This window comes from Dermacentor albipictus, chromosome 4 (genome assembly GCF_038994185.2).
Source record: "Dermacentor albipictus isolate Rhodes 1998 colony chromosome 4, USDA_Dalb.pri_finalv2, whole genome shotgun sequence".
NCBI lineage: Eukaryota > Metazoa > Arthropoda > Arachnida > Ixodida > Ixodidae > Dermacentor > Dermacentor albipictus.
The window spans coordinates 21295614-21318890 of NC_091824.1; the positions used below are offsets into that span (position 1 = coordinate 21295614).

General features: G+C 45.4%; 1 protein-coding gene across 6 annotated transcripts in view; it reads left to right on the forward strand.

Moving 5' to 3' along the window:
• The first annotated feature begins 22945 nt into the window (after positions 1-22945).
• The window catches only part of LOC135915139 (endothelin-converting enzyme 1-like), a 105467-nt gene continuing 105135 nt past the window's right edge, over positions 22946-23277 (forward strand). For all 6 annotated transcript variants that reach the window (XM_070538019.1, XM_065448141.2, XM_065448142.2 and 3 more), the window contains exon 1: positions 22946-23050. In XM_070538019.1, the coding sequence (XP_070394120.1) occupies positions 23022-23050 (29 nt within the window). In that variant the 5' untranslated portion in view covers positions 22946-23021. The remainder of the gene's footprint in view (positions 23051-23277) is intronic.

Genomic DNA, 23277 nt, shown 5'->3' on the forward strand with positions numbered 1-23277 from the left:
CCAAATTGTGTAGTGCCTTTTTAAGTGTTTAGCAGTCTATATGGAGTTGTTGGTTCGAAATGTTTTTATCACTGATACATCGTTGACTGGTTCTGAATTTGTACAGTTCACTCAGAACCTCGAAATTTAAATATTCAATGGAAATGTCGACATCGCATCCCTGAGCCCATTTTTTTTTATTCTGGCTAACACTACCAGCGCTACACGTTATGCGGGTATACAAATACCAAGTGAATTCGATGAAAAGACAGTTGTGGCTAGATGAATTGGTACAGTGCTGCGTGTTTCATGTGAAATATGGGGGTTTGGCTACCAGGAGGGAAAGACAGTCATGGCTAGATGAATTGGTGCAGCGCTGAATACGTCATGTCAAATTTGTGGGTTTGGTTACCACCAGCAGCATTTCTTCTACTTCCATTCTTCTTTCTTCACAAGAAACAATCATGAAAGCTACAGAAAGGTTAACACTCAGTCATAATTTATGTCATGCTTCAATGGAGCTATATCCTCCATGGTTTCCTTGCCATGAGTCTTGGTTTAATGAGTGGGCGAGGGTGCTAGAATGACGCATTGAATAAAGCTTCTTCAGCTGCTGGTTACAATTCTTATAGGTAGTGTACACCACAAAGGTAAACGAGTACATAGACAGAAGTGCCGACTGTCAACTGAGATGTTATTATTCAATGTGCCGAATTTACACAAGCAAGTGAAAGAGCTATCTGAAAAACATTAACTTCTGAAGATAGAAACAAGAAAAGCAGACGAGTGGGCAAGAAATGAACTACGCTGGAAATTCAGATTAAAAAAATGTAAGATTGCATCACAAATACAGGCCGTTCATGGGACTTCCAGAAAAACTTTAGCTCTTTTTCTGATAGGGCAGTCAGCAAGGCATCTGCAAGGTCAAGCGAAAGATTTGGCATGTTGACTCCAGATAAAAGTTTGTGTACGAAATTTCTCTTTCATGCGGCGCTTGTCATATGGGGCAGACTGCCAGATGCCTTCATGAGAGGTTGTGCGAACATGCATATAATGTGCGCAATGGCAGAGAATGTTTTCTTGGCACATCATACTAGCATGCGTGGCTGCACTCCTTGGTTTGAAAGAATGTCAGTTATTCACAAGCACAGGGATGGTCTTACCCATATCATACTTGAAGTAGCACAATTGGCATGGGAGCAGAGTGCACGCATCAGCAAGCGATCCATTGCCTTATCAGAAAGAGAGCCCAAGTTTCCGGGAAGTAAAACCTACGGCCAGCATTTTTTACGCAACTCTACATTTCTTCGTGTGCCTCTTGATGGTCTGCTTTGTTCTCCTTTTTACTAGTTATTTTTCAGATAGCTATATCACTGTTGTGTGTCTTCAGCAATAAAACCTCCATTGGTAGCCAGTGCTTGTGTCTATGTCCTCATTTAACCTTTGCACTGTACACTCACGATAATGGATAAAGAACTAGCTTAATAAGCTGCCCTTGTAAATTCTTATAGGAGATACTCCTTCAAGTTTGTATTCATGGCTAATTTTCCCTTGCGTGCATGTTTTAGTTATAAGCTAATTTGAAATAATAATTAAAACATTTTATAACATCTTGTTTGGTGAAAGTATTTTAAGAGTTTGTGAACTCAGGTCATGATTATCAGTTTATCTTGGCTATTGCAGGACAAAAGGAATAAATGTTACCCCTGTCCTGTGTCAAATCCATCTGATCGATTCTCTAACCTCGGTCTTGTCACGCACCTAATGTTTTCATGGTGCAGTTTACTCAAATTCCCCCATCTGATGACTCACAGTTCAACTGTTTGATATTATTTCATGGAAATGGTTGCGCTACAGTGCTGTTGCATATTGTTTTTTGTGTATTGTTTGATGTCGAAGGTTGATGCATGCTTTTTTAAACAACAGGTACCCAAATAAATTGTGCAATGTTGCTGCAAGGAGCCTCGTAAACCAGTACCCAGCACTGAGGGACACATTGCACCTTGGCCATGTAAGAGCATTTTCTTATAACTTTTTGTTTATTTCTTTCGCACTTTTAGATGTTAAGGATATCCTGGCCAAGGCAGCCGCATTTCGATGCGGGCATAATGCAAAAACACCCGTGTACTTAGATTTAGGTGATCCGAATTTCCGGAGTGCCCCACTACGTCATGCCTCTTAATCAGATTGTGGTTTTGGCGCATAAAACCCCATAACTTTTTTTTTACGTTAAGCATGCTGCCAAAGCCTTTCTTAGTACTTTGTAAAGTTTATGGCCATCCTTGCTTGCAGCTGTTCAGGTCTATGTGCTTGTGATTGAGTAGAGATGCGGTGGTTTTAAAGCTTTGCAGCTTAACCAAATATGAAGATATCAACAGCACCTCTGCATCTGGCATCCATATGACCACCTCTTGTAAAATTAATTGCATGCTCAGCTAAATATGTATTTGGTTAAATAATATATTTTTTTACCTGTAGCCGTTTTCATGCATTAAAGTTTTGACCAACACCAATACTGAAAGTAATTCTCAGATATTGTGTTGAAAGGTGTGCTAAAATAGCTCACTTGGTACATTTTGGAACATGAAGGAAACAGTGCAAAAAGAAAGCTATGGTTAGGGCAACTCCATGTTTAACTGTACTGTGTTTGCAGTTTCTTTCGAAACCTGAAAACTGGAAGTCATTGAACTGTTGCTTAGATAATTAAAGTCAATTGCTTTCATTTCATTCCAGTTCTCATGGTATATGTGCCTAAGAAACAAGTACAAAACATGCGAAAGGGAATGCCACCAGGATGTCCTGAAGTCGATGAAGAAGTGAAAGCAAGAAAGGCAAGTGAAAGTTGTGACATGCTCAAAATCTGGATTTTGAAGACAGGTGATCAGCTGCAAGTTTGCATGCATATTTCATTAGATAAACTGACTCTCCTTTCTTTGTTATGTGGCTTAGTTGAAACATTTAGTTGCCTCTCTTGATGTACTTGTTCGTTTCATTTACATCTTTTTTTAAGAAATGCAAATATGCAATCCGGCTAGAGCAACTATATCTGCAACGCTGTCATCAGAGATTTTGTAGGTGATCAAAGAAGCAAAATATCATATCGCATCGCCACGTTGAACCTAGCGTGAAACATTAGTTCAAGATGTAGTGGTAGATGCATTTATAGACTAGTAATACAGCATTCGTACTGTAATGTATATTGATGTACATGCTAAGATGTAGTGAAAAGTGTGGGGCTACGCTGCTCTGACACTTCAGTTGTTTTAACCCTTCATTGATGAGTTCTGCATACAGCATACTTAAATATAATAGTTTTTCTTGCTGATTTTTGTCATTGAGTAGGAAGTTTCTTTTTAAATATATTGAGCGAACACTGAATGACTGGCAGCAAGTGTCATTTGTCGGTTTAGAGCAGGAACACAGGATGGGAAAAAAAGACATGGGACTCGCTTTCTTTGGAAAGCACGGTCAGAGGAGACAGACCAGTGCAAGATCTCCTGCTGTAGTGACCTCAGATGCACAATGCAAAGAAATCTACACCTATAGTACACATATGCAAAGAGCTCTCTGTACAGATTCCAAACGCAGCCATATGTCGCTTGGGGAGAAGCCCACTTCTTCCCCCATTCTACTAAAGGAGTTTCTACAAAATATCCTTTATTTTCGTTAAATATGCTTATTCTCAACGTCTTTTGCACATTCAGGTATAAAATTATTTGTTTTGTATCTGTATGCGTGGTCATTAAAGGGTTAAACAAATAAGGTGGTTCCAATTAATGTGAATAACTTTAGCGACTCTAATCGCAATGTGTTATCATTCCACGATCTTTGTGAGACCACGAAACAGGAACCAGGCAGAATGCAAATCACTCAGCAGTACCAAGAAGGAAGCTTCAGCACTTATACAGTACTGCAGAATACACTTCAATGCTGTACCTGTGGTGTCCGTTTTATTATGTGGTCTTGATCCCACTACGGGGAAATAACTCTGCTTTGCAAGTGCATTGCAGTACTTTAATACTTTAACTGCTTGCTGCAAAAGGAAAGTGTCATTGGAGTATTACATAAGGATCATGTGTTATGAGGCAGTCGCTAGACGTGGTATGTCACAGCACTGAGTTGCCGGCAGCCATTATAATTAGCTGTTCTCTGTGGCATTGTTAACTTGACAGAACATAGTGAGCATTATTTGATCAATAAACAATACTACATAATTCTTGCCCTTATTCGGAACTTTGTCTCATCTCTGTGATGCGCGCAACCCGCTTTTGATGTTAGTGAGATGGAGTGACCCCTTGCAAAGCAGCAGGGTAGTCCTGTTACTGATGCTGTCATTCACACTTACGCAGATAGTTCAGTAGGCATTAGCTCAGTGCCATTCCCCCATAGAATCACAGCTTGCATTTCATGCATGTGTAATAGAAACATTCTGTAGATTTCATGTGAAAATGTGACATTGGAGGGCATTATGCTATAAGTTCACAGCAGTGAGCCCCATTATTGGAAGACAGCTGTTGTCTCAAATTACTTACAGCAAAGTGAAGCCATGTAGATTCTCGCCTTAACTACTACAGTTTAGTATGGGCCACAATAACCAAAACAAACAAAAATAAGGTTCTCGTCTTGCAAAAGAAAATTGTTCGAATTATCGCTACTGATGATAATACAACTACCTCCAAGTGTGCTTTTGAAGCACATAACATTGTCTGCGTGAATAATTTTTATAACTTTAAGTTGTTACAACATATTTATTTTTCAACGGCATCCACTGCCTATTTTGATTCTACTCTGGCATCCTTGGACATGCGTCGTGCTAACATACACACAAGACCTATTATTACATGAAATATACCATGTTTTCGCGCTAAATATAAATGACAAATGTTGTCCTATAACCTGTCCCATGTTCTAAACACATATAAGCATACAAAATGTATACCGAAGCTGAGCTGCGGAAATATTTTGTCGAAATGTGATTTTATGTCTTTGCTAGTAGATGCTGCATGTTTGCTTGGTTATTATTTTTATTATTTCTGAACATGTGTGTGACCATTTCAGCGTTTCGATTTTATTGTTCCAATTTTCTGCAAAGATGCAAAGACTCTCTATGCATAAATAGTGAATGTTTCTCTTTATTGAATGTGACTATTGTATGTGTGTCTGTTGAAGATTTCCTGTACCACTCGTGTGCTACTGTTGTAGGGGTTTTCTGGACGCATTCAAGCTGTGCAGGCAGCTATTTGCCAAAAACCTACCCTCATGTTGAATCTGGAAAATGAGCTTATACTTACATCCTCATACTTATTTAAATATGTTCTGCCTATTGTGTATCCACGTGTGTGGGCTTGTGATATGCCCTGATGGCAATGGCAAGACCATTTGTGGTTCTTTCAAACAGAACATCAACGGATGCATTATAGCTATTCTCAGGCTCCTCTCTTCCTGCTGTAAACTATATTCTCTGCTTATAAGAAATAAGTGTTCCTTGTGATTACTATAGGTGCTCTTGGTAAAGGTTACTGCGATGCGTTCATATTCTTATTGAATAAAATGTTTACAAAGTTTTAACAGTTGTGCTGTTCTTTCATATCTTAACCGGAGCAGGCAGCATTTGACGCAAACATGGAGGCAGTGCTAACGGAAACATTTAGGAGGTGAGACAACAGTCTTTTTTGAGAAATTGGAAGAAATGATGGCCAAGAAGTTGCATTTTTGAAACACTATGGGATGTACTTACTATGCAGGCACCACGGGAATATTGAACTGGCACTATTTATAATGTCCGGTTTTGCATTTATCTGGTCTTTAGGCATATTTCTTTTCTTCCATTAGCATTGATGCTGTATGATTGCTTTCATTTGGTGAGATTGTAAATTTGTCGCTTAATATCAATATTGAAATTTAGTTCCACTGTCCATGTATGCCTCCATGGCATATTGAAATAATTGAGCCCTTTGTCGTGGCAAAGGATTAAATCCTTGTTGAAATGCCTGAAATGCTACATTATCTCATAAGTTTGGACATATTGCAGGTGTTTATTATGCCTTGTAAACTGAAGCATAGTGTTTCTCAAGGTTGGCCATTGATTCCAATTTAGCAAACCAGACTGTTGTCTTCTGTTTTTGCCAGGTATAGTCCACTGATGCATTTGAGGTTAATACAGTGATAGTAGTGAAATATTTGCTCTTGGTGTTTCACTCCCTGTAGTGCTATGTGCTCAGTGTTTTTTTAGTTGTTTGTAGTATTGCAATTTATCATAACATATAATGGTGGCTGAATAACTAGGCATTTGTTGCACATGCAAACTAAAATCTATTATGTTGTGAGCTTCCATCTTCAGAGGTCATATCTATTCATATATTCAGTCATATTCAGTCATTCAGTCATATCCATCCATCAGAGGTCACAGCAGTTGCTGCAAAGGGTCTGGTTAAGTATCAGGATGTAGTTTCACCCACTCTTGTGATGGTAATCATTTACGCCACCATTGTCAGTCTTCAGATGACTACCCTAGGAAGGGCCATTGTTGCCATTCCAAAGGGTACCACTGACTATCAAGGGGTACTTGCGTGGACCACTGAGGTAGTCACATCAACTCCTGCTTTGGGAGTAATACATACACCTCAGCAGTTCTTGCGGGAGAGTCACCGGTACTGAGGGAGCCGCCCACACTGTATTTCCAAGAGAGTGCGTGTTACCACTCAAAAAGTAGTTTAACCAACTCTTGGCATAGTCAAGAAAGACGATCAACCTGAGCAGCAAGACTATGTTGCATCTGGTGTGGGCACGATTTATTGAGGCTGTTAATGAGACATAACTTTATAATACCTCGTTTAACGAGTTTTGAGTGTGCGGAGTTAAAGGGCAAGAGTGGCTTCTTACTTCTCGGTTCGAAGCACCAGCAACATGCTTGTTAGCAAGGCTCAGCCTGCGATCTAGAAGGGTATTTATGTACACCACCATTGTGAGTCTTCAGATGACTACCCTAGGAAGGGTCATTGTTGCCATTCCAAAGGGGTGCCGCTGACTACCAAGGGGTACTTGCATGTACCACTGAGGTAGTCACATCAACTCCTGCTTTTGGAGTAATACATACACCTCAGTAGGTCTTGCGGGAGAGAGTCACCGGTACTGTGAGGGAGTCGCCCGCACTGTATTTCCAAGAGAGTACGTGTTACCACCCAAAGGGTCATCATATGTGCGACGAGCAAATACACCGCGAAAAGAGTTGCTTGCAACTACCTTTTTGTTAAGAGTGTACGAGTAATCCTCCTGCGCTTTAGGACACAACCCATTGAAGTAATCGCCGATAGAGAAAAGACGTTCTTGCAGATATCCATACCGGGGCAAGACAGAGATCCCAGTCGCTTCTCGACGTTTGTCGAAGACAACCTACAGACAATCAGCTTCAAGAATGAAGAATGACGAATGTCGTTATTGGAGCTAAGTCCAGCCCATTCCTGCTCACAGGGACAATCCTTTACCATGTGAATCGAACTAGTGCTATGGCAAAAGGAGAACACACTGGCTGAGTCATTTTACGTATGCGATGTAGTTACCGGTGCCAACAAGGAAGAAGCGGCCAAAAACTTTCTCATGAAGAGCAAGAAATTATGAAGGCGGCAGGAACGATATACCGAAATTAGAGAACAAATTCCATCAATCTGATATGTGCGTTTGAAGACCAGAAGAAATCTGCTAATCTGGAAATAAATTACTACGTGAGAAATCCGTAAGTTCTTGGCGTAGCTTGGAATCCGGCAACGGACCAATTCATTTTTTTCTGGGGACAGTTTCTTGACATCATGGGGGCGAAGCTATACGCTAAATGGCTGGCCTTGCAGGTGGTGTCCAGAATATTCGATCTGCTGGCACCCGTTCCAACGTACATATTCGCGATACAGATAATATCCCAATAGCGGACGCGAGGAGTAAGCTGGGACGAGACATTACCCGACGACCTTAGTTAAGAATGATAAGGCTGGGTCCGACAGCTTCCGCAACTTCAGGAAATAGCGGCTTCTCGCATTCTTGACGGACGAGAGAGTTTACACAGCGAGTTACACTTGCACGTCTTCGGCCATGCCATGCCAGCCGCATAGGGAGCCATGATTTCTTCCATGACGGATCTAGCCTAACTACTCATGTTGCTCATCGCCAGGTCCCATGTGGCTTCCATTAGGAGAACGACGCTACCACGTTTGCCACTTTTGGGTGCATTGGATGGTGCAAGACAGCTGACTTACGTGAACAGCGCACTTACTAGTTTTATTTTGAGTACACCATGTGGACCTAATCTATTTTTGTATTGCCGCATAATAGAGGAGACTCTACAAAATGAAAACCGTCCGTGGCAAATCACGTTACGGAGATTATGTGCAGAACAGAGCCATCTCGTCAGAGATATTGCCACGGATCAGAAAATCCATCTCAGTTCCTGACGCATGGTATTTTACTTAATTAAATGCCTTGCACCTCCAAAAAGTGGCATCAACCTAACTGGCTACACGTTTACGCAGCTGAGTGAGTCTTACTGGACTTTCCGTGCGCGTAGCCTAGTGAAAAAGCTAGGAGTGCGAGCATTTCGAGCCTTCACAGGAAGTGCTCTATACGCAACTTTACGAAGTCGCTGGATACGCCGATAAATACTTTCGAAATTTTCGGTATGCAGTTCGCCGGCCCACTCCTAGCCTGGACAAGAGACAAAGACGTCAAGTCTTATGCTGCAATCGTCACTTGTACTGTTTTGCGAGCATTTCACCTTGAGCTTCTTTCCAGGATGACGTCTGAGGCATTTTTATTGGGCCTGGGGTGTTTTGTCAGCCGAAGAGAGTTGCCTAGGGTTATCTGTTCGGACAATAGAAAGGCCTTTCAAAACCATTAGCAGGCCTAAAGCGACTCCTCCATGTGTTCGGAGAAAAGGACATCGCGAGACAACATTTTTTATTGCTATAAAGACTTGCCCTTAAGGCATAATTCTTTATGTGTACACGTGTATAAAATGTGTGCTGTGAGGCTTGTGTTGTGCATGAATTCAAGCAGACTATTGTGGAATCTGTTATCATATATCGAGCGGCCATAGCTTGTTTTCACATTGTAGCGGAGGCCAGCTTGCAATAAGAGACGCGAGCGTTCCGAGTGTAAACCTGGACATGTCCACATTAGGTGGTTAGCGTCTGCCTCCATCAGTGGCACGGAGCAGCATCAGTAAGTGGCAGCCAGTGGTAAATGCGACCAGTTCCACGTTAAAACCACAGCCAATGTGGGGGTCACCCGTCCCGAAGCTTCCTATGCACAACTTCCTGCACCCTATTAAGGTGAAGAGGGAGGGAGCAGACGCACGGGAAGAGAAGAGTACGTGTCCTGCCGGAAAAAAAATTTTGCGTGCGTGGAGTCAGTTAAGGGGTTGAGGTGGGAGAGGAATAAACGGAAGATATGGATTAGCAGGGCAGTGTGCCTGCTGTTCAGCAGATATGTTGAGAGGGTTTTCAGCATGGCCTTGAATCCAGTGTACGTTGACGTAAGTAGCTGTTTTGCTATTCGTATCGCTCATTGTCTTGCAGATTTCTACGCCTTGTAAACCATCTTGAGTTTTTCATCATTATTTACATCATCATCATCAGCCTGGCTACGCCCACTGCAGGCCAAAAGCCTCTACCATACTGCTCCAAGTACCCCGGTAATATATTAATTGTGGTCGTGTTGTCCCTGCAAACTTCTTAATCTCCTCTGTCCACCTAAATTTCTGTCGCACTTGCTACGCTTCCCTTCCCTTGGAATTTAGACCGTAACCCTTAATAGGTTATCTTCCCTCCTCATTACATGTCCTGCCCATTTCAAATAAGACGTCGAACACTCGCGTTTGTTCCCTCACCCAATATCTCCTGTTTTCTTATCCTTTAACGTTACACCCATCATTCTTTATTCCATAGCTCGTTGCGTCGTCCTCAATTTAAGCAGAACCCTTTTTCGTAAGCCTCCAGGTTTCGGCACCGTACGTGAGTACTGGTAAGACACAGCTGCTATATACTTTTCTCTAGTGGGATAATGGCAACCTGCTGTTCATGATCTGAGAATGCCCGCCAAACGCACACCAGCCCATTCTTATTCTTCTGATTATTTCAGTCTCATGATCCGGATCCGCGGTCACTACCTGCCCTAAGTAGATGTATTCCCTTACCACTTCCAGTGCTTCGCTACCTATCGTAAGCTGCTGTTCTCTTCCGAGACTGTTGAACAATACTTTAGTTTTCTGCAGATTAATTTTTAGACCCACTCTTCTGCTTTGCCTCTCCAGGTCAGTGAGCATGTATTGCAGTTGGTCCCCTGAGTTACTAAGCAAGGCAATATCATCAGCGAATCACAAGTTACTAAGGTATTCTCCATTAACTTTTATCCCCAATTCTTCCCAATCCAGGTCTCTGAATACCTCCAGTACACACGCTGTGAATAGTATTGGAGAGATCGTATCTCCCTGTCTGACGCCTTTCTTTAATGGGATTTTGTTGCTTTCTTTATGGAGGACTACGGTGGCTGTGGTGCCGTTATAGATATCTTTCAGTATTTTTACATACTGCTCGTCTACACCGTGATTCCGTAATGCCTCTATGACTGCTGAGGTTTCGACTGAATCAAACGCTTTCTCGTAATCAATGAAGGCTATATATAAGGGTTCGCTATACTCTGCACATTACTCTATCACCTGTTTGATAGCGGGAATATGGTATATTTTTCAGTAGCCTTTATGGAATCCTGCCTGGTGCTTTGGTTGACAGAAGTATAAGGTGTTCCTGATTCTACTTGCGATTACCTTAGTAAATACATTGTAAGCAACGGACAGTAAGCTGATCAGCCTCTAATTTTTCAAGTCCTTTGCGTCCCCTTTCTTATTGATTAGGATTATGTTAGCGTTCTTTCAAGATTCTGATAGGCTCGAGACCATAAACATTGCGTATACAGGGTGGCCAGTTATTGTAGAACAATCTACCCACCATCCTTCAGCCAATCTGCTGTTACCTGATCCTCCGCAGCTGCCTTCCCGCTTTGCGTTGCCGCTAAGACTTTCTTTACTTCTTCCGGCATTACTTGTGGGATTTCAAATTCCTCTACACTATTCTCTCTTCCATTATTGTCGTGGGTGCCATTGGTACTGTATCAGTCTCTACAGAACTCGTCAGCCACTTGAAGTGTATCACTCATAATAGTAATGATAGCGCCGACGTTGTGTCTTGACGCATACATCTGATTCTTGCCTATCCCTAGTTTCTTGTTCACTGCTTTTAGGCCTGAGAGCATGTTCAATTAGATCTGTATTATATTTCCTTATGTCCGCTGTCTTACGATTGTTGATTAACTTGGAAATTTCTGCCAGTGGTTCTAGGTGTAGGGTTAGAGGCTTTCATAAATTGGCGTTTCTTGATCAGATCGTTCGTCTCCTGCGATAGCTTACTGGCAACCTGTTTAACGGAGTTACCACCGACTTCTATTGCACACTCCTTAATGATGCCCATACGATTGTACTTCATTGCTTCAGCACTTAGGTCCTCTTCCTTCTTCAGTTCTTCAATAGCCGCTGTAGAGGCAGTCAATGTATTGCAATGCAATGCATTGCATTACATTGTTGCATTGATATATAGGGATGCATTGAAGAGGGCTGATTGTCAGTCTGACAGCCGCGTGTAAAATGATACTGCAGTGCACTCAAAGCTGAAACAATTTGCTTTTTCTTTTCACGTGCTTTTTCACGTTGCGAAATTAGCTCTGCAATTGTGTTGAGCTGGGCATGTTTCTGCAAGGTTGGCATCGGAGTGATGTGACGCAGTGCTCTAAATGTGCGCATAGCATCGCTGTTAATTCTCTCCAACTGTGCGAACTGTGCCAAAGTCAGCCGCTGAAATTGTTCCTGATATAAGATTCGTGGCTGCAAGGCTGATTGTACCAGTCGTCCAGCTACGCCAGTACCAGCTGCAGCTGCTTTTGCTGCAATGCGACGAATAAAGTGAATTGCTTTTGTCGAACTCCACGTGTTTTACGAAGCCTAAGGGATTGTCACTGCACCGTGTCTAAATGTAAAAGGGTGCTGCGTGACCCTTCTGCGTCCTATCTCGTTGGCGTCCACAAAATAGCTTGATTTTTGAACGCAAATATCCTACCCTGCTGGACGAACGTAGTTGTGCAGAAAATCAAGGGCTTGATGAAGCTATCGAGTTTGCCTTGAGATATCTTTATTGCCGGACCACAAAGTGACATGATAGGCATAGATTAGAAACGTCAAGTCTTGAATCCTGTTATAGCGGGACAATCTTGGGGCTAAGCAACCCTGTGTTATCCTGTGTCACGTGACGGTGGCTTCCCGTCAGTCTCATAGAGTTTCTCACTACATTACCTAGAGGGAAATCTGGCGCTGCTGCGCTGTGGTATGCATGGGAATGCCGGTATATTGCGGATTCGGAATGGCATCGTTCTCGTAGAAACAGGACACCTTGAAGACGCGCTTGGCAAGTGCCGTTCCGTCTGTCACAATGATTCATTTTCTGCTAGAACAGCACGTGAAAAGCTATTTTAGCTCTTTTATTATGCGAAAACATGTTTTGTTTAACTATGAGAGCTTGTTATTGTGTGTACGACTACATGTTACGTAAAAAAGATCAGCGGGCCGCTAAAGTTGGAGGACAGACGACAAGGTTCGCGCTCGCTTTGCAACAGTTGGTCGTCTGTTCTAGCTTTTCTTCGCTTGGTCATGCATCGTGGGTGAGTAAAGATGTAATATGCGTGAATAGAAACATTTTATGAAGATTTTACTTTGAGAACACGTTATTTCCGTAGCCATATCCACGTTTTAGATGAAGCCTCTTACAACACCAGCCAACACGAGCCTCGCAGACACATATACCGTCATTCCCATGACGGCACGGTGCCCCCTTAAGAAACTCCCATAGACGGTGGCGCCAGATTACCCTCTAGGTGTTATAGTGAGAAACTCTATGGTCAGTCTGTACCCGGCCTCCGGCAATAAAGGACGTAACATAATTGGCGACGAGGATCGAAAGTTAGGCCTGATTAGGCGTAGGGCTAGCCGAAATGGCAGCTGCACTGGGCACGATTGGGGAATTCGTTCCGACGGAGGCGCCGTCTTGGCCCTTGTATTTGGAGCGCCTCGAATTTTTCTTTCAAGCAAACGACATCGACGGTAACGAGAAGAAGCGAGCAACGCTCTGCAGCGTTTGCGGCCCAGCAACGTATGCCATCGTGCGTTCCCTTTGTTCTCCAGACGCGCCGTCGGCGGTGGCCTACGATGAGATCGTCAGGCGTCTCTCAAACCACTTCTCGCCGCGACCGTCGGTGACAGTTCAGCGTTTCAAGTTTGGCACGCGTCAGCAGCAGCCCGGTGAGTCAATTGCCGACTACATCGCAGACCTGCGACGTCTCTCGGAACATTGTGATTTCGGTGCGTCGCTCGACGACATGTTGCGCGACCGACTGGTGTGTGGGGCGCGAAGCGAGACTCTTCAGCGTCGGTTGCTGGCGGAGCCGGAGCTTACGTTTGCGACAGCTCGGGAGAAAGCCATTGCCATGGAATCTGCGCAGCGACAGACTGAGCAAATTCGCGGCAGTGCCACATCGTCTGAAGTATGCAGCGTCAGCGGGAAGCGTTTCGACCCATGTGTTACGAAGGTCTCGGCGCCGGGGACAGCCAAGGAGGGTACCCAGAAGCAGGCGGGTTTGCCTGGGAGCACAAGTGGATGTTTCCGCTGCAAGGGTGCGCATTCGCCAAGCAGTTGCCCATTCATTAATGTGCAGTGCCACTTCTGCAAGCAACGAGGGCACATAGTAAGAGCATGCAGGAGGAAGGCTACAGCTCGCGCTTCGGCTGAACCGAACTCTCCGAACGGAAAACGGGCCAATGGAAGCCGTCACAAGAATGCTGCGTCGGACGTATACGACGTGTTCGTACTGTGTGGTGAGAAGCCAGCCGTGAGAGTGGAAGTGCGGTTCAACGGAAGTCCCCTAGAGATGGAGGTGGACTCGGGTGCAGTGTGTTCAGTCATCAACGACCGGACTATGCGGAAGCTGCGAATATCGAAAAGGGCGTTGCGCCCAAGTAGCCTTCACCTCCGAGCTTACAATAACAAGGAACTACGAGTGTTGGGTGAATTGACCGTGACGGTGGAATTTAGGGGGCAGGAACATCGCCTGCGATTGGTGGTGGTTAAGGGTGCTAGTATCGGACTTATCGGTCGGGACTGGTTCAAGTCCTTGGGAATAAGTCTGAGTGGCGTTCACAGTGTGTGCGAGCCGAGTAGAACTGGCAGTAAAGGAACAACGGCCTTGCTCAAGAAGTATACTTCAGTCTTTGAGCCTGGACTTGGGACAAGTAGAGGGCCTCCTGTACACATAGAGGTGAACCCGGCAGCTCCGCCGCGATTTTTGAAGCCACGGCAAGTACCGTTTGCATTGAGACCGAAGGTCGACGAAGCACTGGACAGGTTGGTGAGCCAAGGCATTTTCCAGCCTGTACGGCACTCGAAGTGGGCAACACCGGTCGTTCCAGTTGTCAAAAAAGATGGATCGATAAGGATCTGCGGGGACTACAAGAGCACCGTCAATCGTGTGGTGCAGTGGGAAACGTATCCTCTGCCAACACCAGAGCAGCTGTTTGCCAGGCTGGCATCTTGCTCGAAGTTTTCAAAGCTCGACCTCGGACAAGCGTATCAACAGAAGACTGTTGATGAAGAAACAGCTGACTTGTTGACGGTGACAACACATCGGGGAATTTTCCGCGTAACCCGTCTTCAATTTGGCGTGGCAGTGGCAGTGGCTATTTTTCAGAGCTACATGGAAGAACTGTTGCATGGAATTGATGCTGTGCTGGTGTTCTTGGATGACATCTTGATCGGTGGAAGGGATGAGGCACAGCACTATGCTCGTTTGCAAGAGGTGCTCAAAAGAATCCACGAACACGGTCTGCGACTGAAATTTGACAAATGTCAATTTTGTGTTGAGGAAGTGCGTTACTTGGGATTCATCGTGAACTCTGCAGGTGTGCAGCCGACAGAAGACAAGGTGAGTGCTATTGACGAGGCCCCGGAGCTAACATGCAAAAAGGAGCTTCAAGCCTTTTGGGAGCTCTGAACTTTTACAACAAGTTTCTTAAGGGAGCAGCACATACCTTGGAACCACTGTGGTTGGACCGGCTGTTGGACAAGGGTCGCGAGTGGCGTTGGACGGGAGCAGAGGCAGACGCATTTCGCCAGGCGAAGGATCTGCTGCAATCATCGCATGTTCTTGTGCACTATAATGTCAACAGGCCCCTAGTGCTTGCCTGTAACGCTTCCCCGTATGGACTGGGTACTGTGTTAAGTCATGTGGGGGAAGATGGTAGCGAGAGACCGGTTGCATATGCATCAAGGACTATGAGCGCGGCAGAACGAAAGTACGCCCAAACAGACCGAGAAGCGCTCGCCATTGGCTTTGGCGTTAAGAAATACCATCAGTTTCTGTATGGGAGGCATTTCAAAATTGTGACGGACCACAAACCCCTCTTAGGACTGTTGCACCATGCCAAGCCCATTCCCCAGGTGCTATCACCACGGATACTGCGGTGGACCCTCATGTTATCAGCATATGACTATGAAATTGAGTATCGACCAGCAGAGAAGCTTTCCAATGCTGATGCATTCAGTCGTTTACCACTGAGGGCCAGTAAGGCGGAGGAAGAGGAGCAGCGTCTTTGGGAAGTAGGAATGCTAGAAATGGCACCAGAAGTAACGTGGAACTCTAGGAAGGTGGCAAGTTTTACGTCAAGGGACAAGCTGTTGGCTAGAGTCTGCAATTGGGTGCAGCATGGGTGGCCAGAGGGCAAGCTACCGGAAGAGTTTGCAGCATTTGTGATCCGCAAGCATGAACGGTCAGTGTACCAAGGTTGTTTGCTGTGGGGCAGTCGTGTCGTCATTCCAGAGCCAGCTCGACCATATGTCATGGACATTCTTCACACAGCTCATCCAGGAATTATCAGGATGAAGGGGCTCGCCAGAGGAGCCGTGTGGTGGCCAGGAATTGACAGAGACGTTGAGCAGAAAGTGAGGGACTGTGCACGTTGTCAAGAATCCAGGTCTACGCCAGCAGCCGCAAAACTTCACCCTTGGGAATTCACCAAGCGTCCTTGGACAAGACTACATATCGATTTTGCTGGGCCATTCCAAGGCAACGTCTTCCTCATTGTGGTGGACTCTCACTCGAAGTGGATGGAACTGTGCCGAATGACTTCCATGTCGGCAGCTGCAGTTTGTGCGAAGCTTCGTTTTTTTTTGCTACCCATGGCATTCCAGAGACTGTTGTTTCGTATAATGGAACTGCATTTTGTTCGGAGGAATTCAGAGACTTCATGTGCCGAAATCAAATCCGACATGTGACCGTTGCCCCATATCACCCTTCTTCAAATGGTCAAGCAGAGCGGATGGTGCGCGAAACCAAAGAAGTACACAAGCGCATGGTTGGAGGCAATATCGACACACGTCTGGCTAGGTTTTTAATGACCCAGCATATCCTGCCTCATGCTACAACAGGCAAAAGCCCAGCCGAATTGCTAATGGGCAGAAAACTTTCAACTGTGTTAGAGCGTCTGCATCCTGACCTGCAGTCCAGTGTGCAGCAGAAACAGGAGCAGGTGATGCAGCGCCGTAACCAGGCAGTGCGACTGTTTGAAGTGGGGGATCGAGTGTTTGTGCGCAACTATCTCTATGGGCCCAAGTGGTTGCCGGGCATTGTGGATTCTGTCACTGGACCAGTGTCGTAATTGGTCGTCACCAAGGATGGACGTCGGTGGAGACGGCATGTTGACCAACTCAGAAGTCGTTCTGCCAGCTACGCATTGGACACTGGAATGTGCGAGGAGGAGGAATCGTTGGTTGCTTTCCCGGCAGGGTGTTCCGAAAGCGACATTCCTTCAAGCCCAGAGGACCCTGGAAGACGGAACCCAAGAGAAGTACGAGAGGAGGCTGCAACACCCAGTACCAAACCTGTTTCCTGTGGTGAGGACAGTGAAGTCAGCGCATCCCGGGACCAGAGAGAAATACGAGAAGAGGCTGCAACACCCAGTGCCGAACCTGTTTCCTGTGGTGAGGACAGTGAAGTGAGCGCACCCCTTCAAGTCCAGCGACCACAGCGCCAACGCAACCGTCCTGCGTATCTGAAGGACTACGTGACGTAGGGGGGAGGAGTGTTATAGCGGCACAATCTTGGGGCTAAGCAACCCTGTGTTATCCTGTGTCACGTGACGGTGGCTTCCCGTCAGTCTGTACCCGGCCTCCGGTAATAAAGGACGTAACAAATCCGATGTACTTGCCAGGCTAGAAGAATTAGAGCAACGTTGAAGAGAAGAGGAGCCCAACCTTGCGGGACTCTCCTGTTTGATGTGAAGCCCCTTTCTTGCGCTCCCTCTACTCTAAATGCAAAGGTGCGATTCTGAAGAAATAAGCAGACAATTCTTATGACCAGTGGTGCAAATCACAGTTTGACGGGGTTAGAAATCATGATTTCATGGTCTACATAACGATAAGCTTTCGTTGTCTGTTGCTAGTACCCTGCGTACAGCGTGACTGTGTGGTGAACCCTGTACAACCTCGTCTGACAAGATGGATAGTCCATCTTCAGTTCGCAAGTAAGAACGGAGTCCAGTTTGAGCAGGATGATCGTTATCATAATGTTGAAGCCACCAGGAAACCCTTGTGACCAGCATCTTGGCGCCCAGCTTGCATATGGTTGAAGATTGTGAAATGGTGCGTAAAGCCCGAAGGTTATTTGTAGACTTTGCTTGTGTCGGAACTGCTACAATAACTTATTGGTTTCAATCAGCTCGGACGTTACCAGTCGCCTATGCTTTATTGATAGCCTCAAGAAGTGCGTCAAGAACTGCTCTTTCTTTGTTCTGGAAAACCTCACAAGGAATACCGTCGGAACCAGGGGTTGTTCGTTTTTTCGAAATTTCAATCGCCGCTATTAGTTAGGCCATTGTGAAAGGGTTGGATATTCTGAATTAGCCATTTGGGTCAGACTCGTCAATTTCGGGCAGCTTATAAATTACGCGTGATCAACTTTAGGAAGAGAGTTCTAGCAGCATGTTCTGCAAATTCATGTAGCATACTCTGCATCGCTAACCTAACGTTCACTGCAAAGTCAACGTTGCTTATGACCGCGTTACACTGACAGGAAAGTGCGCCAATGTGCTGTTCCCAATTCCAGATCCAAAATTTCCCCTGCACTCATGCCATCGTCGTCGAGAAAGTTGCTCATCGTGCAAAGGAGCTAGGTCCGGTTGAGGTTATTCCTTATCAACTGTGGTTATAGTGGTACTCCGAGGTAGTTCTTGTAGAGCGGGAATAATTTCTGAGGTCTCTGAAGGTGCTTATTAATCGATAATTCCGCAAATGTTGCGTAACTGTTACTCCTCGTAGAATTTTCATTATGCACGTTCTGCGTAAAAATCATTATTGGCATGTAATCACTGCCCAACGTATCCGGTTCCAGCCGCCACTGCAGCATCCTGGGACCCAAACACCACGTGAGGTCTGGAGCACGTGTGCTAGATAATGCAGGTGTACTGCAGGTAGCCACAGCATGATGATTCAAAAGTATAAAAGTGGCATCTACCATGATGTTTCTAACCTGACATCCTCTTCTGAAGTTGCATTTGTGTTTTCATTCGGTATGTGGAGCACTGAATTTGGCGCCCACGAGAATAGGAATTCCTGGGTACGTATACCATAGATGGGCTATCCACATCGAGTTAAAACGTGTGCACCGTGGTCTAACGTTTAATGACACTAAAATAACGGCAGTCTTCACTGGTCGTGTCAGTAGACCGACAACTTCTTGATTATCACACCATGACTCCAGACGAAGCACCATGTGAGCAATATTCGATGATACGTATACTCCACTGGATTTGAGAATTGGGCGAGTTGGTATTGCATTCTAAAGCTGGTACAGCGCCACATAGAAAGGAAGAAAGAAGCCGAGCTGACCAGATGAAGGAACTGAGCACTGACTTCCAACTGGCTTATTGGCAAGCTCCCCGAAATATATATCTACAAGAAAGCATCAGGACATGTCGCCACAACACTTCACAGATTGTAGAACTGATAGAACAGTACACCATCATGAGTCACAGTACGCGCAATTCTGTCATGAACTGTTAAAATGATAAATATATCTTACTTTCTGTGAAGATAGGCACAAAGGTAAGCGCTAACACACGTGGAGCCAACCCTTACTACGAGATCAGCTTCAATAATCCCCCGCGTAAGTTGTGATCAGTGGTTTTTTAGCACTTCACACCGATAGAAATTCGGCTTACATCCACAGTCGCCACAGTGAATTCATCAGTGTCCCTGTATAACACAATGCACATTCGAATCATGTTCTTTTAACTTTTCATTAAGGAAGCGATCAGTTTGGTCTATATATCTCTTCCCGCATATTAGTGGAATTGAATAAATAACCTCAACAACGCAAGACCCAACACGCTTCTTTTGCATGGCCGAACAGACGGTACTGCGCAGATGGAGTAGATTTACGACCGTGCAGATCCTGCATAGCGTATCCGGCGCGCAAAGCACTACTTTCATGTTACCCTTGCGGCGGATTTTTTTTTCTGTGAGAGACGTTTGCAAATATGGCATGACTACCGGCCTTTTTCGTTCATTATTTCTTTGTTGGGCTTCCGCGTCACTGTCCTTCCTTAGCTGCTTTAACAGCTTTTCAGCTATGGCCGACAGTAGTGCGACAGGGTATCTGGCAGACAAAAGTCGATCAACTTGACTGGGATAAGTGCGCTGCATGGCATGATGACAGCATTTCCTGAGAGTGTTAGAAAGATAAAATTTAGTGAGATGCTTCGCTTAACCGGCTCAGAATTGCTGTGCCAAATGATAAAAGAAGTTTCCCGCTTCTTGGTTCGTACATCAGGCATACATCGTCACGTGAAAGGAATAAATTGAGGTCTAAAAATCGACAGCTATTGTCAGTAGGCCTCACACGGGGTAACACAAGCGGATGAAAGCAATTGTTAAGGTCCCCTGTCCTAAGTGACGCCTACCTTGCCCATCATGACTGGCTGTTGTTGAGCATGGTAGATAAACGAAGTGTCGTATAAGTGTGCCATTTCTTAGATGATTTTTGGGTCATTTTATATTGCAACAACGCTGTTTTGAGGTCCTCATCAGAAGACACCTTGCAAACTTTAACAATTGCATTCATCCGGATTCTGTTCAGACTGATGCCAACTTGTGTGCAAACTATGATAGGTGGTTTATTGTAAACTTTATTGTAAACTATTGTAAAAAAATAATACGTACTTCTATCTCATTTGGATTTCTCCAACTGTTGATACGCGAAATATTACCTCCGTATCTTTTAAGTTGACAATGAAAATAATATTTAAGAAATAATTAGCGCAATGTTGATTTTCCACAAATTGAAATTTTCGAAATTGCTTTGTTTGTTCGATTCTGTCCATACAAAATGTGACGGCGGAGGCGCATACACCACCCAACGTGTCAAGCAGACCACCTTCCAGATCATGCGAATGGTCAGCCGTATCACCACCAAACAATACGGACTGAAATAAGACGACATAATACAGCTCGTCCAGGCCCTGATAATCAGCTGCATTGCCTACGCTGCCCCGTACTTGCCCCTCACTCTCAAGGAGATAGATCAATTAGACGTACTTTTTCGGAAAGCCTACAAGCAAGCGCTCGGCCTACCCCCGGGAACAGCGACACTCAAGCTTGAAGCCCTAGGAGTCCATAATACTATAAGAGAAATTATAGACGCCCACCTCACAAGCCAACGAGAACGACTAGCCCTCACACCAACAGGAAGAACAGTCCTAGCGCGCCTAGGCTACCCCACACACAGCAAAGGCCATGAACAAGCAATCCATCTGGCCCTCAACTTACGCGAGCACATCAAGGTAGCCCCTATCCCCAGAAGCATGTACCCGGAACATCATTCCGATCGTCGCGAAGCTCGCGCAAAAACTCTACAGACAAGATATGGCAGTCGCCCTACCACACTATACACAGATGTCGCGCAGTACCCCCAAAAAGCAGCCATGACGGCCAGCGTTGTCGACTATTACCTACAAGAGGTGTTCTCGATGACGGTCCGCACTGCCAGCGCCCTCGTAGCGGAGGAGAAGGCCATCCCCTTGGCCATCACCTCTAGTCTGACCAACTTGTACATCACAATTATTACCGAGTCCCAGGCAGCTTGCCGTAGCTACGCGAGAGGTCGAATATCTTCAATCGCCCACCGACGCCTCCAAAAGCCTCCGAATTCCGGGACGTTGAACTAGTGTGGACCCCAGGGCACGAGTCCCTCCATGGAAATCAGCATGCGCACGCTGTAGCCCGAGCTCATGCCTCCCGGGCGCCACGAGGGAGGGATACGGACGCATCCATGGAACCCGTACCTTTACAATACAACGCCATACTACAACACTACAGATTCAAGAGATGGCTATACCCACCTCCACACAAGACCCTCACACGTGAAGACGCCGTAATATGGAGACAACTACAAACCAATGCATACCCACATTGAAGCAGACTACACGCAATCCACCCTACACTATATTCATACAAATGTCCCCTTTGTAATGATTGCGCCTCCCTATATCACACCACATGGGCGTGCCCCAACGTGAAGGCGGCCCTGCAAATACCCAACCCCACACGCGAGCAGTGGGAGGCCGTGCTGACTAGTACGGACCCTCGTAACCAGCAGCAACTCGTGAGGCGGGCCTGGGAGACAGCAAGAGCCGCAGGAGCCCCGGGCTAAGGGCGCCTCCCGCACGAGCAGAAAGACACCTGCTTGTCCTTTCTTTTTTTTAATAAATGGTTCTCCTCCTCCTCCTCCTATCTCTTGATGCCATCTCGGATTTCCATAACGAGGCTATAGCGTGTGCACTGTGAGTGTCGCTTGGACAGTTCAAATTCTGTAGCTTGCTGGGTTACTCTATTGCGCAGTGAAATAAAAACGGCAGATTCTAGCAATTCCTGTAGCTGTAATCTATTTCACCACGAGAGCACCAGGCTGTCGCAACGGTAGTGTAAAATTATGTGCGTCCGAAGAAGGAAAACAAAAGTCAGCCATTCTACTCTGTGAATGTGGTTGACCAGCGAAGCTGTTCATTACACGACACGGAGTTGACATAGAATATTGAGCACTGTTACGAACCCATTTATTGTGTGAAGTGTGGCATCGCAAAGGATATGTTTGCAACAAGGAACGCGTATACCGCTCCCTTTTCGGTACCGACAGACTCGCAGTGAAATCACCGGTAATGAAAACAGGGGTAGTGCCATCGCGGCTAATTCACGCAAAGTGAATAGCCATAAATCTTGCGGGACTATGAGTCATTGTAATTAGTGCTTGCTTACTGGGGTATGAGCCATTTCTCACGGGGATGCGAGCCATTCATGATGACAGCTTTCGACAGTATGTTGTGCATGTTGTATGCGTGATTAAGAAGAATTTAGGCCCCCATCGCTTTACTTTCTTGAGTGCTTGTGTGCCTCTGCCTTACTGGGCTATGAGCCATTGCAGTTTTGCTTGCTTACGGGAGCATGAATGCTTACGAAGGTATGAGTCATTGATGATGATAGTTTTTGTTCACGGAGAACAGGAATGCATGGAACCCTAGCCATATACAGCTTCGATGTTAAAACGTAAATGATAAACCGGTTTTATTATCTCCTCATTCGCCAGCCTTCGAGTATGCAAAGCATTACTTGCTGCCTGAAATTGTAAAAGAACAAACATATGTTTTTCATCCTCACACAAGCCAGTGTCTAGCTTTGAGATTTTTGTTCCTTCCAGCACTCTCGATTGGTCGACCTTAACGAAGTTCAAAAGCTACGTAAATGAAAGAAAACTGCCCGTTTTTTTCTGTTTCTAATGCAGTCATGTCCGAACATTAGGCCACTCTGATCGATGCGTTCACGGCACATCGCATAGAAGACGAAGCAGAAGAAGCAATGGCTGAAAAGGTCAGCTCACCTCCTATGTAAGCGATGATTTTTTTCTACTTATCCCGTATGCGGTTTTAAATTTGTAACCACAAAGAAACCAAGTTACCGCCCCTTTTCGTAGTAGAGGAAGGTGGTATTTCTAAACGCAGTGCCCCTAACGCAACAGAGAATTCGGATTAGGGAACGCAAGCCGCAACCGAGCCTTGGGGTACGCAAGCTGCACTGTGGGCCTTTCGCTCGCTTTTGTGCTCGCCTTGAGTTC